Raw genomic sequence first — 15,520 nt, forward strand, 5'->3', positions numbered from 1 at the left:
TCATATAGAATAGGTTGCACATCTTTATTTATTAATAGTAACTTTATTTATAGTAAAATTCATCAAGAGGATAATATGATGCACAGTGATTTAGAAAAAAAACTTGCTCACATCATAGTACACTAACAAAGAAGTGAGCTTGAGGTAGTGATTTGCAAATTGTAATAATGGAACTTCAGGGGAAAATTTCACTCAGTTCCGATTGTGTGTTTATGTGATGATGGTGCAACTGCTACAACATGAAAGAGATCAGCAAAATGGAGCCGTTGAGAAGTTTAAAGGCAGATGGAGTGATATCCAAAGCTAATTAAGCACAAACATAAAAGCCAAGACCAGCCCCCAGACCGCTATTCTGAAACACTAATCATAATGTGAAAATCCTCTTTATCTCATGCTGATGGAGATCTGGAAGATGATCCAAAAAGCTCTAGAAACTACTGGCCCCCAGCTCCTGTACTGATTTCACACATGCATGAGAGAATGACTCATGCAGATTTCAGGCTTTAATTCTTCTTTTTCATATTACAGACATATATAATCACCTTACACACTTTGATCTGCTTACACATGTAATCCTTGGTTTTTGTCCTCCTCTGTGTTATCTTGTGTGTATATTGTTCATGATGTATAGCATATGGCTAATTGTGCAAATGCATTCCAGGTTAATCAACATGCACAGCATGTTCTACCACATTAATTATCAGGTACTATTTAAGAATTTTCTTCAATCTCAAAACGAACGTCTATTTATAATACTGTATGTTGTGATGCCAAAATTCTGTGATTTTAGCTTTTGGTGTTTTATTTATTTAGACAAAACAGCATGGAATTATAATATCCTTTTGTCAGTTATCGGCAATAACATATATAATATCAGATGATTTCATTAAAGACCTCCTGTGGTGAAAATCAAGTTTTTAATGTTGTTTATGTCTATGTGGTGTTTTTACTATGCTTTAAGACAAACCATGTGCAAATTCATATGTCAGCACCATTGCTGAGTATTTTCTTTATAAAACTGCAGTGAAAAAAGACAAACCCACGGTTTGAAATCGCTGCACAAACTACCTTGTAACCAATCACGTCAACGTGCCAGTGGGCTTTAGCATATCATTAACAGTGAAGTCTCGAGAGAAGCCAGGTTATCCCGGTATATTTTTCTGTTGATATGAAAAATCGTGTAGATTTAGCAATATGGCGGGTGTATGATGTATATTACGATGTTCTAATGAACTATATGCCTTTTTCCACTGATGTTCTGAGTTGTTCAAAGCATTTTTAAGGATCCTGATTGTTAGAAGGCAGCTGTCTGATGCTGCGTTTACCTCAGTAAGTTGACCGAGTGGATCTCTGAGCTAGCGTGAGTGGAGGTGGGGCTAATTTGCATATTCATTGATCTGCGTATATTAAATGAGGCAAGGGTGTAGAGTTACATTCAAGCTATTTTAAGGCATAAAGAATTTTTGTAAATTGTAAATATAACAAAAATGAGTTTTAAGGTATAAAATTATTGACTACAGGGGGACCCACAAGCCAAAAAAAAGTTATTTTTTTAGTATTATTTATATAATATTATGGTATTAAATCATATTTTGACTTAGCTTTTATCTGCATATTTCAGTTTTCATATTAAGTTTAGTTTAAGTTTTAGTAATTTTGTTTGTTTGCCATTTTTATTAGTTTTTATTCAGATTTAATTCATTTTTATTTCAGTTTTATGTTTGAATAATTTAAGCACTTCATCTTAAACGTATGTTATTTCAGTTAGTTGCCAGAGAAAAATTTCTAATTTTCATTGATCTTTTTCATCTAATATTTAAATTGTATTTAATTAATTAATGAAAACACTAATAGTTTTAGTTTTAGTTAACAATAACAACATTGCCACAAGCATGAAACCATCAAAACTGATCCAATAAACAATTTGGTACTTGATGTCCAATGTAAAATCTGGCTATTCCATGTTTATCCTGCAGCAGTTGCCGGTGTCTGCTGCTTTTAATTAGAGAAATTATCAATAGCTTAAAAGTCAGCAAATCAATAAAAAGGGCTGAAGTTCAACCGTCAAATATTCTCTCACAGACATGCAACACAGACTGTAATAAGGGCAGTAAGTCATTATTAGTAAGAGTAGTGGCACTACTCTAACCACTATGGCACCTGAGGGGCTGGCATGCTGTCAGCTTCATTTACACCCAGTGACAACACACCAAGAGCCATCCCTCAACTATAGAAAACTGAACAACCAGGCCTGTCTGCTGCCTGTAGCTAAACCCACACTTTCCTTTCCCATTAACAAACCGACAAATATGCAGCAGGTCAACAGACTGTGACAATCAGAGCTGCAAATATCAGTTGTGCCAGTTCTAGAATTCTGCGCCTACCACCGTGCTATCATTTAAAAGTCTTCATCTCATGCCATGATGCCATCTGCAGTGTTTCTAAAGCATATGGCCTCGCGGTGCAGAGTTTTCAGCACCCACATGAGATTGTGAGGCCATCAGGACCACGGACAGCTCCCTGGCCCACAAGCATCAGCACCATGGACAGCTCCCTAACTCAACCCTGTAGTGACTCTGCTAAAGGGCCAGTTTGACTCACAGACCTGATAATGAGACAATTAGAAGCAGCAGCAGGATTGTTTGTCTCTGTGGCTCTATCTGGGTTCGCGCTCTATCCAAAGAGGCCACAACTTCATTCGCTTAACAAGCTTTGTGGAAAAGATTTGTAATGGCATTATCAAAATTGCAGTTCTGCACATATAAGCCGATTGATTTGTAATGGTGCTTTTTTTAACTATAATTTATACGCTGTGGATGAATTCACCTGCATGAAGAAGTAGGAGCCTTTTATCTCACAAGTCTCTAAACCAACAATGCACACTCTTAATTAAACACAATGATGTCTAGCAAGCAATTAGCACCTGTTTGAAATGACAATGACTTCATCTTTCAGGCTGAAAATAAGTGTCAGAATAACATTAGTATAACAACAGTATCCTTTTGCTTTATATTTCAGGCTCCAGACAAACATTGTGGATGCATTAAAATAAAGGTCACTTGAAACCCTTTTAAAAATTAAAAGTCAAAAGGTGTGACTAATAAAATGAACTAGAAGTCAAAAAGTTATTTTAAAAAATGGTGAACAACTTAAAAGAAATAGGTTAATCCTCCTTAATATGTTCAAATGCTCAAACCTCAGATATTTCGGTGAGTCTGTGGACTTGATTGTATTCACAGCAAGTCATCTGCCAACAGCAATCATACAATGTCAAAGCATGAGAGCAGAAATGCAATACAATTTTTGGACCGCCCCGAGACAAAGCAACAGACGTTCTCCCCTGATGCGGGTATCCCATTAAATCCCACAGGATTAGTGTTAGCTCACAGTCAATTTGGAATAGATTTAACCGCCCTGCTCTCTTCTCTGACCCTGCCATAAGGATCTGAGTATGAAACAGACGAGATGCTACGACAACCGAACCTCTCACTTTGTCGCCAGGACGTGACCTCCTAGCTTCTAAGAGTCTAGTTAAAGGGTTAATTCACCCAAAAACGAAAATTTTGTCATTAATTACTCACCCTCATGTTGTTCCAAACCCGTAAGACCTTCGTTCATCTTAGGAACATAAATTAAGATATTTTGTTGAAATCCGAGAGCTCTCTGACCCCTCCATAGACAGCAATTTAATTACCACTTTCCAGGCCCAGATAGGTAGTAAAGACATCGTTAACCCTCTGGAGTCAGGAAACGCGCCGGCGCGTTTTGCTGGATTTTTTTCACATAGCAGCAAAATCAACTTAAAATACTCTGTTTTTTTGTCATAGAGACAGAAGTAATATACCAATTGAAACTATAGAATGTCTTCTTTTATTTGTGTACATTCAAGAGTAAAAATAAAATGTTGTGCTTTTTGAATAATAAAGAAACTAACATGATGCGTGATCTGTCGTCTCCCTCTGAATGAAGTCCATTCTGATAGTCCTCAGAAAATGAACTGTAACTTAGTGAATACTAATCACACAAAAATTAGACATATGTCTAAAGAAACGTTGAAATGTCAGGTTTTAAATTGTGTAAGTCAATCGAAAACAAATATTCTCTGTTTATGTAATCTGTTTGAAAAGAGAGACATGTCAGTCGTTTGCTAGTCAGCTCATTATCCACTAATTCGGCCACGCCCATGGAGTGGGCGCGCTATTCAAACACAAATTCTGAGGCGATTCAACAGAGAGTGAACACCCGCGTCAACTGGGAAAAATGCCTCAAGTTTGGTCAGTTTCATGTAGGCTACTTTTCATCGTTTTGAAGAATAATTCTAAAAGGATTTACCTCAGTGGAAGAGCTGGTTTCACTTTCATTTCGATGATCAACTTGATGAAGCCAATGATTGTGAATGATGAGTTTTTTTATTTATTCTTTAGTTCTTTATTCTAATTGTGATATAGTGTCTGTGAAAAGACTGTTTAAATATGAATCCTGCAAGTTTTGTGTGTCTCAGTGTGAATTAATGGGACAGATCGACAAGTTTAGCAATTTGTTAAACTGCACATTAACATTTAGGCTCTATATTATAACAAATATAATATATGAAATGCCATAGAGGTAATATGAATGTTTAGATGCCTTGCATCACAGAAATACATTATATTTTAAAGTCATTAATATGTACTTGACAAAAATGATGAAAATGAACACAACAGAAACCACCCAGAACATTCCAACCACATAATCATTTCCTAAAAACTCTTAGAATGCATTATCAATCACATAGCAGCACCCCACAAGAACTGTTGTAGCATATTTTGCAAAAACAAAGAACCACTTACACATTAACTTCTGAAAATCATAAAATTAAATAATTTTTAGTAACTAGATTTTTAGCCTCACACTAATTAGACTTCAGAAATCAAAGACTAAATCAGGTTTTAAATAACTTGAGCACCATGTATAAAAGTGAACATTTAGTGTTTGGGCATTGCTATTTGGATTTCAATGAGAGTTTTGTGTTTCCCCTCTCCAATTTTGCAAGAAGTTTAATCTGAAATCCAAAGGATTAGTGATAACCAGCAGTGAAGTGTAAATCTGCTCTAAGATCACAGAAAAAGCAGAGGATCTCCAGTGGTGCTCTGTGCTGGAGTTTTATTCTCCCCACACAGATTCAGCACTGCAGAGGAGGAAAGGGAGTTATTTAAAGAGTCAGACCACCTATTACATATATATAATATTTAGTAAATGTTTACTAAAAAATATTATTTCTAAAAATATATATATATTTGATTAAAGCTGCAGTATGTAGGTTTTGCCTCTTTGTTGCCATCTCTGTGTGAAACCTGCAATTGCAGTTATTTGCAGAATTATCATCTTTACGTGGGTTGTGTATCGGCACAGCTCCTTAGCGCAGATGAATCTAATGTTTGGTGTCAGTCACCACATTGGTGTGGATACTGTACTTCAGAATCACAGATTCTGCATCTTGGAAGTATAGCCAAAATAAGAATTTTCACCGGAAAATGTCATCTGAACAAGTAAGTAACATGTCTGCCACTTTTGTTCTGACCAACTGAGAAAAAAAGCATTACAATAAATCGAGCTGATTAAATCTAACGATCACTTAGCTCGGATCACGTCAAACCAAGCAAATTGTTATTATTGTTATACTTTGTTCTCAAATTGTTAATATTAACAACATCAGCATTGCGTGACTATGTGTATTTAGTGTGTATTAGCGTTACCAGTAGATTTCAATTTCTGTAGCCACTCCGCAGTCCGAAGTCTTTTGCTTTTGACTACAGGTGAATCTCCAGTTGTGACTGATGATTGTCATTTGACCCTTTCTTGATTATAATCCGCCATCAAAATGATAAGTTTAATTATTGCAGCAGCTGTGAGAAATGATCCACCATCCTCACATGTGATTTAGCCTACTAGCTGGGACTCATTCTTTATGTAAACAGACGTGATGTAATGACGCAAAGACGAACGGCTGCATGCTCGAATTTCCCACGGAAACCCACCAGTACCACCTGAATTATAAAACATTATTACAAGCTTACCATTGTGAATCAGGTTAAGGTAAGGAGATAGTTTTGGACACTGGCTGGTTATGTACTTGCTCAAAAATTGATTTTGGATCATTTTTAACCAAAAAAAAGTTACAGACTGCAGCTTTCAGAAGAAAAATGTGAACATTTGTAACATAATCATCATCATCATCATCATCTAGGTGTAACTGTATTGCTTCAGGAGGCTTTTTTGTCTGAATTATTGCTTTAAACACAAAGATGTGCACTGCAATGTGTTGCTCCAACAATCACCTGCATGAGTGCTAAACCTTGCTGCATTGATGAACCATTACATCACTTCCTCTCCCCCTCCTTAGCACTTTTGACATGTGCCTCACACCTCAAACAACACAAATGTGTGACTGTGTGTGCAAAAATATCTCAGGAACTGTAAAACAACAGCTCTGAGGCACACAGCGACAGCAGCTAACATGGAGCTAATTTCTTTCCTGAAAGCCACTCACTCGCCGCGCTAACCGCCCCTTAAACGTCCCCAAACACGCCAACCCTCCACACAATACCCTTCAGAAAGCACTTCATCAGCTGGCCCTATGCATATATTCATAGAGATATGCAAAAGCTTTATGCTTGTGGGTTTTTCTCTCTTTGCACAAAAGCCTGCAGAAACACCTCTGAGAGAGCGGGAATTGTTAATGAGGGGTGAAGACCTGCCCATCACACAAATGAGACGTAAACATATAACAGTACACCCTAAAGTACAGTTTAGTCTCCAATTAAACTGTGTAAAAGAGATTGGCGGTGCTCTTGAATATGGTTGTGCTTTTCCTAGCCCAGTGCAAAACTAGACAGACTGGCTGTGGTCTCGTAGAAGAAACATTGCTGATATTAGTGTGTTAGTCACATAGGACCGCAGGGCACACGGGCACACACACTTCCAAATGCGGCTGATAAACTGGCCTGTCAACACTCCAACTTGTGTGCTGAGCTGCTGGATTTAATGCTAGCCACAACACAAATGGATACACAGATTGAAATTTACACAGACAGATTCACGTTCATCTCACAGACATGAGCAAGTTACAAAAAAAAACAACAGTACAATTTCAACACAAAATGTAACTGCAGAGTTGCGCATTTGGAAGGGTGATCTGATTTACAGCTGTTGTCTGTTACAAGAGGTTGAGTGTATATCACACAGCAATGAGCTAGAGTTAATGTACTGTAACCGGTTTGGGGATTTGGGTGTCTGCTGCCTAGGCAACGCAACCTACAAGGCAAAGTGACATGATGCGTTCACAGGAAGACTGACATTTCGTAACCAGGCACGATGCGGCAAAATTTTCCGTCTGTAACAATGGCCAATCGGAAAAGTCTGTGGAAGAGTTCTCTCTGTTTGAGCGCTGTTACGCACTCGCAAACCTTGCCCATTTGGACACTTGCATCAAATTATCAAACCAAGTGTCATTTATTTTAAAGAAAGATAGCAAAAACAAAGTTTTTCAAGCAAACCATTACACAAAAATAAACTATTTCATATATCCATTTAAAATGGCCTTGGAACCAGTTAAAAGTAACTGAAAAATGACTCAGTTACAATGAAGTCACACTACCGCTAAAAAGTCTGGTGTCAATACGTTTTTTTTTTTTTGTTGTTGTTGTTTGTTCGTTTGTTTTTGTTTCAATTTTTAAAGAAATTAATACTTTTACTCAACAATATGTATTAATAAAAGTATATTTAAAAAGTAGTCATTTTTATTCATGATTACATTGATCAAAAGTAGAAGTAAAGACATTTACAAAAGATTTCTATGCAGTTCTTTGAACTTTCTATTTATCAAAGAACGCTGAAAATGTTTCAGTTTCCCAAAAAAATATTAAGTAGCACATCTGTTTTCAACATTGATACTAATAAGAAATGTTTCTTAAGCAGCATATCAGCATATTAAAATTATTTCTGAAGGATCATGTGACACTGAAGACTAGAGTAATGATGCTGAAAATTCAGCTTTACAATCAAGAAAAAATTACATTTTAAATTGCATTTTACATTTATAGTAGAAAATAATAGAAATTCATAATAGAAAACAGTTATTTAAATTTTTTATAATAATTTACAATACTGTTTTTACTGTATTTTGATCAAATAAACGCAGACTTGGTTAGCATTAAAGACTTTCGGAAACATAAAAAAAAAAATCCTACTGATTCCAAACTTTTAAATAATAGTGTGTAAAAAAAAAAAAAAATATATATATATATATATATATATATATATATTTTTTTTTTTTTTTTTTTTTTTTTGCAATGTCACTCAGTGTAATATTTTGACATTAAGACATTTTAAGTACTGCTGACTGTATGTGTCCAAAAGTGCCCACCTTTTAAAGGCTATTTACATGAGGAATAGGATTTTGGTCCAAAAAGTTTTCGGTTTAGATGTAGTTATGCCACGAAATCAAACCAAACGGCCGACTGACTGCCAAAAATTGATTTACAGCTGGTTAAAACAAAAACTTGAATCACACTTTTTTTAAATTTCTTTAATTGTTTTTCTACTCCTACTCTCCTGCCCAGTCCCTCAGATCATCTGAGCTTGGTCTTTTGTCCATTCCTCGTTTTCGGTTGTCCACTGTAGGTGGTAGGTCATTTAGTGTTAATGCTCCTAAATTATGGAATTCATTTCCCCTTACACTTCGTAATATCTCGTCTTTGTCTACCTTCAAGACTTACGTGTTTGTATTGTCTATGTGGGTGTGCAAATGTATTGTATAGCACAATGTAAAGTGACTTTGAGCTATGGAAAATCGCTATATAAATAAAACTTCTTCTTCTTCTTCTAATCACAACACATCTGGTTTGGACACAATCGGAACTTGAACTTGACCAAAACTGAACCCTATAAGTGACATAAGAGGAAAATTTATCTTAGGTCAGAGACTCACCATTGACTGTGAGGTGCACCCAGCTGCCGTTGTGAAAGGTGTGATACTGTTGCTCCAGCATCAGGACCTTGCACTCGTACCAGCCCTGGTCTTCCGAACGAACCCTCTCAATACGTAGAGATGACTTGCCATGCAGGCTGGCTCGACCTGTGGGGTTCAGAGGCACACAAACGATGTGAGAGATGATCTAATGGGGTCCAAAACACCCAGCCATAAAAAACAATACATAAACCATTTAGTGTAGTCAGTTTGAGACAAAATAAAATATTTAATTTTCATTCCAAATGGCATTTACAATTAAAAAACAAACTTTTATAATTAAATGGGAAACATAGTTTTTAAAAAATATTTAATTTTTTTTTAAAATAATTATTTGTATACCTTATAGTGTTTTTGTGTACCTTATAGTGTTTTTTTTTTTTTTTTTTTGGTTTAGTACATAAAAAACAAAGAAGCCTACACTAAAAAATGCTCAGATGTTCCAAACCAAATTTCGGTCAAATAGGGACAAACCCGGCTGTTGGGTTAAACCCAACGGTTGGGTTTGTCCATATCTGACCCAAATTTGGGTTGAAACAACCCAGCATTTTTTTTTAGAGTGTACGGTCATTTACACATTTAATTCAAGTAAATTAAATCTAATTGTTTATTTTCACTCTTACAATGATGTACACAGCCCCAATCCACAACAGCATCACTCATGGGTGTTGTTTTAGTGACAGCAGTGTCAGGTCCAAGGGCCATGAAGGCTGAAGTGAGAGCTGAAGTGGCCCACAGTAATTTCTGAAACTCCCATGAGCACATTGGGAAACACACATCTCTAACCATGCCAGACGTGGGCAAATCCATCATGACACTATGATATAGTTGGCTGGCTGTCTTCGAGGGTCAAGCAGAGAGGGGGATTTATGCCTTTTTCTCTATATTCTGGCAACAGTGCTGGACAGATGGCAGGAAACAATATCAGCACTGGAAGGGATTGCAAGACAGCAGCGTTAAAGGCTATTAAGGGCCTCTGTTTGTCCTCAAAAAAAAATTTCAATAAAAATGGCATTACCACAGCCAATACACAGTCTGAAAAGAATTTGTTATAGTCCCACAGCGTACAAAATAAAAACACTATGTAAATAAACTCACGCATGCGCATTAGTTGTATAGTCTAAAAATATATATTTTTTGAGTGTGATTTGAGCTAAAGAAGCATGGCTTATATAATTGTTGTTAGATTTTATTCTTGGTTTGAAATAATGATGATGTAACATAACGTAAACAAACAGTTTCAGATATTTCAGTCTTTCTCCATGTAAATAGATAGTAGCACTATTGGGCATGACTGAAAATAGTACACAATTGTGTTCACTGAACTCATCTGTGACCAAACCAAGGTCACACAATCAAAATACTTCAAAAATATATCTTACACACAGCAGCTTCTGTGAGGCCCTGCAGATCAATAACACTGAAGGAGAACCAGAAGCGAAACGAGAACGGTCAAACGCCTGGCCTATTTTTACAGCTGTAAGAGAGTGTTGATGGGAGCAAGAGAAACAACGCTGACACGTGATGTAGGTTAAAGATAGTCCTCAGGAAGTGACACGCTGGAGGTCAATACAGTACGGAAGTACATTTTCCCTTATATACTGTCTCTCTCTCACTCATTAAGTTGAAAGCCTAGTTTAAACCTGTATGTGGAACACAAAAGTATTTTGAAAAATGTTGCAGAATTTTGAAGAATCGGACACAGTTGACTTTCAATGTATGGGAAAAAAAAAAACTTTGACATGACATGAGAGTGAGTAAATGATGCAGTGTTATTATTGTCGTTACAACTAAAACTGTTAAAAATTAATTTGTTAATTGAATTAAAGCTAAAAAAATACTTCAGTAAAACTTTAACTTAACAAAAAGAAATGTTTAAATAAAAAATATCAGCAGTAAAGCAGTAACACTCATGACTTCCAGCACTGCAGGCCTTTTTTGTGCAGTTCCTGGGTAAACAAGAATAAATCTTTTAAAAAATTGCTATTTCATCTCTATTTAGCATTAATGAATAATGCAGTGACTCTCAGATATTTGGCCTCTTCATCATCTCTCAATCTCATGCTTAGACAAAGGCCCCTTACATGGGATTCATATGGAGTCATTTGGTGACAAGCAGGGTTTTTGTGGTGGATATCGGATATCTATGCCTGAGCTATGCTGGATGCATACCAGTTACTATTACAGCAGGGAGAGTTGTGCCCGGGTCTCACACACTAAGACACAGAGCTACTATTGATGTGCTAAGTAGAGCCATTAGTCTGGAGGATGCAGGGCCCACTATGAGGCCAGAGGTCAGAGGAAATATGCTGCTGAACGAAACCACATGCAAAACCTCATGTCTGTACAGGTCACAGGGGCACACAGGCCATATACAGTATGCCACAATTATGATCCTGCTCAGTGGAACATAGATAAAAACATGATAAAAAATTTCAAATAATTTTTGGATGCAGTCTCCATTGATTGACTGACCGCTGATACTGTCTTGTTAGTAGCATATATATATATATATATATATATATATACACACACACACACACACAACCCAATTTCCAGAAAAGTTGGGACATTTTTTAAATTTGAATAAAATGAAGACTAAAAGACTTTCAAATCACATGAGCCAATATTTTGGCTCATAACAAATGTTTAAACAGAGAAATGTTACAATTTTATGCACAAAATAAGCTCATTTCAAATTTGATGCCTGCTATAGGTCTCAAAATAGTTGGGACGGGGGCATGTTTACCATGGTGTAGCATCTCCTCTTCTCAAAACAGTTTGAAATGAGTTTCTGGAGTTTTGGTGTTGGAATTTGGTTCCATTCTTGCCTGATACAGGTTTCCAGCTGCTGCAGAGTTTGTGGTCATCTTTGATGTATTTTTCCTTTAATGATGTGCCAAATGTTCTCTATAGGTGAAAGATCTGGACTGCAGACAGGCCAATTCAGCACCTGGACTCTTCTATGATGAAGCCATGCTGTTGTAATAGCTGCAGTATGTGGTTTTGCATTGTCCTGTTGAAATACACAAGGTCTTCCCTGAAATAGACGTCGTCTGCAGGGGAGCATATGTTGCTCTAAAACCTTTATATACCTTTCAGCATTCATAGAGCTTTCCAAAACATGCAAACTGCCCATACCGTATACACTTATGCACCCCCATACCATCAGAGATGCTGGCTTTTGAACTGAACGCTGATAACACGCTGGAAGGTCTCCCTCCTCTTTAGCCCGGAGGACACGACGTCCATGATTTCCAACAAGAATGTCAAATTGGGACTCGTCTGACCATAGAACACTTTTCGACTTTGAAACAGTCCATTTTAAATGAGCCTTGGCCCACAGGACATGACGGCGCTTCTGGACCATGTTCACATATGGCTTCCTTTTTGCATGATAGAGCTTTAGTTGGCATCTGCAGATGGCACGGCGGATTGTGTTTACCAACAGTGGTTTCTGGAAGTATTCCTGGGCCCATTTAGTAATGTCATTGACACAATCATGCCGATGAGTGATGCAGTGTCGTCTGAGGGCCAGAAGACCACTGGCATCCAATAAAGGTCTTCGGCCTTGTCCCTTACGCACAGAGATTTCTCCAGTTTCATTGAATCTTTTGATGATGTTATGCACTGTAGATGATGAGATTTGCAAAGGAACATTGTTTTCCACAATCATTTTACGCACTCTTTCACAGAATGGAGAGCCTCTGACCATCTTTACTTCTGAGAGACTCTGCCTCTCTAAGAGATCCCTTTCATAGCTAATCATGTTACAGACCTGATATCAATTAACTTAATTAGTTGCTAGATGTTCTCCCAGCTGAATCTTTTCAAAATTTCTTGCTTTTTCAGCCATTTGTTGCCCCTGTGCCAACTATTTTGAGACCTGTAGCAGGCAAAATTTGAAATGAGCTCATTTAGTGGATAAAAGTGTAAAATTTCTCCGTTTAAACATTTGTTATGTTATCTATGTTCTAATGTGAATAAAATATTGGCCCATGTGATTTGAAAGTCTTTTAGTTTTCATTTTATTCAAATTTAAAAAATGTCCCAACTTTTCTGGAATTCGGGTTGTGTGTGTGTATATTATATATATACACACACACACAGGGTTGGGCAGTAATGGAATACATGTAACAGCGTTACGTAATCAGGATACAAAAATCCAGTAACTGTAATTCGTTACAGTTACGTCACAAAACGTAGTAATCAGATTACAGTTACATTTTGAAAAAAGGGGGAATAGGCTACTATCAGGATTACAATGTTTTCATTTAAAACTAAATAAATCATTATTTTGCCATAATAACACGCTGCTTGATTATACAGTATTTCCTGGTTCTGTTGCCAGTGATGACTCACGTGAGCCACCTGCTGGTGCATGCGCAAATAACACCTGTCTACAATCTCCTCAGACGCAGATAATTGCTGCTGCTAGTGTAAACGATGCTTCCCGCAGGGATAAACGCTTTCAATTCATGGAAATTTCGCTGCTATTTTGCTTTCAAAGAAGAAAATGCAAACAACATGGTTGTACAGTGCAAACTCTGCCTTCCAGCCACGAAAACACTTTCTTTATCAAAGGACTAAAAAATAATCTGTAATACCATAATGTAGCCACTAGATGTCTGTATAGCCCTTTATATATATATTTTTTCAGGGCTGTGTATTCCCAAGTTGTGGAAATAAGACATGATTGCTTAGTTTTAATAGGTTTTAAAAGTAACCAAAATGCTAAACATTAAAATTAATGCAGAACAAATATGAACAGAAATGTTTGATCTGAGCTTGTTCAGTTTGGTTATGATCTGATGTCACTTTTATATTTTTAAGCTCTAAACAACAACAACAACAACAATAATATTGCAATAGATAATTTATCAGATTTTTAAAATATTTTTATTGTTGAGACCCATTGAAGCATGGAACGTGTGACACTTAAAAACTTGCAGAAATTGAGAAGAAATAATTAAAATTAAATTTAAAAATGCAATTTATCTAGTTCTTCTATCTAGTTTATCTTCTTTCTTTATATAGGCCTATGTGACCTTGAAGTAATCCAAAAGTAATCAGATTACATTACTTTTATATTGTGGTACTTGGATTACATTACTGAATACTTTTTTTATGAAGTAATTTGTAACTGTAACGGAATACATTTTTAAAGTAACCCTCCCAAGCCTGTATATATATATATGATAATAAAATATGACAAGATCTCAGAGTTAAACTGTGTCAGAAAAAAAATAAATCCTAATTATGTCAGATGACACTTAAGCAAAACATGGTCAGGTCAAAGTGTCTGAATAATTTTTGGTTCCAAATTTTTATCAATTTTACTGGTAGTCCACTGTATGAAGAATTTTTGGGTATAATGTCACAGTTTACTTTATTTTGCTATCCTCACTTACATAAATGAACTATAGTGTCCTGCACCCACTAGTAAAAATATATTAAAAATATAAAAAAGTGTCTGAATAATTTTTGGTTTGACTATATATATTATATACACATACAGTATATATGATATCTTAAAGATTAACTTTAAGTGATAAATTAAGATAATCCAAATGTAAGAGTAAGGGAAATTAGATGCAAAACCTTCAAATAAGGTTTTAAATCACATACATCCCAGGTTTCCAGCACCAGCCGTGCAACTGCCTTCGAGATTTTTTTTAAATATCTTACCCCGATTAAAAAAATAAAAAAATACAGCACAGCACTGCACTGCACAATGTGTTAAAAATCACTGCTGGAAATTCATCTAAGGATTCATGATGAGAGAAAGTAAAAAAAAAAAATTCTCATCTCATTACGATTCACTGTGAGAGCCATTAAAATTGCATATCCTGCCCCAAGCCACTCCTGATAAACTATCACAGTTTCTTTGCTTTTATAAATCTGACATGCTCTTAAATTATGCCCTTTCTGTTTCCACTCCTTATCAATCATGTAATTTTCAATCTCAATTAGAAAAAAAGGATCATATTTGATCTGCCTCACTCTACTACTACCCCACCCCAAAACCTCTTTCATCTGTTCGGCTGATGCTTTGCTCTAGACATCAGCACCTCTTCCACCTGTCCACTGATCTGGACCGCCAGATCCATTGAAGCAAAAGATAAGAGCTTTCTTCAAACCAGCCTGTACGTTTCGATTCATAATCTGTTGACACGGCCGGCTCTTGCCCTGTGATAAAGCTTTCAGCCTCTATGAGTGAGATTAAATAATGTGCTGAGGTCTGGACTGGGCTGATTTCAGAGCCAACAGTAAGTGTCTCCATTTCAGTGGGTCAAACATATGGCTGAACAGCCTGCTGCGATACCCTGTATATGAATAAAATGAAACGGGTGACATATCCAGCAATTAGGGATGCAGATCAGCCACCTACATATATTGGCAGATTATTGACCAAATTAAGATTCAAAAAAATGTAATTTTACCTGACTTGTTATATGGACCTGTTTATTGAATCCAGTAGGATACACCTTAGGTGTGCATTATTTTCTAATA

The 15,520-nt window shown here is 36.3% G+C and overlaps 1 protein-coding gene across 17 annotated transcripts in view; it reads right to left on the bottom strand.

Moving 5' to 3' along the window:
* The window catches only part of igsf9bb (immunoglobulin superfamily, member 9Bb), a 135,640-nt gene that overhangs the window by 86,437 nt on the left and 33,683 nt on the right, over positions 1–15,520 (bottom strand). For all 17 annotated transcript variants that reach the window (XM_051878929.1, XM_051878927.1, XM_051878932.1 and 14 more), the window contains exon 3: positions 8,969–9,115. In XM_051878929.1, the coding sequence (XP_051734889.1) occupies positions 8,969–9,115 (147 nt within the window). The remainder of the gene's footprint in view (positions 1–8,968; positions 9,116–15,520) is intronic.

This window comes from Ctenopharyngodon idella, chromosome 21 (assembly GCF_019924925.1).
Source record: "Ctenopharyngodon idella isolate HZGC_01 chromosome 21, HZGC01, whole genome shotgun sequence".
In the NCBI taxonomy this organism is placed as follows: Eukaryota; Metazoa; Chordata; class Actinopteri; order Cypriniformes; family Xenocyprididae; genus Ctenopharyngodon; species Ctenopharyngodon idella.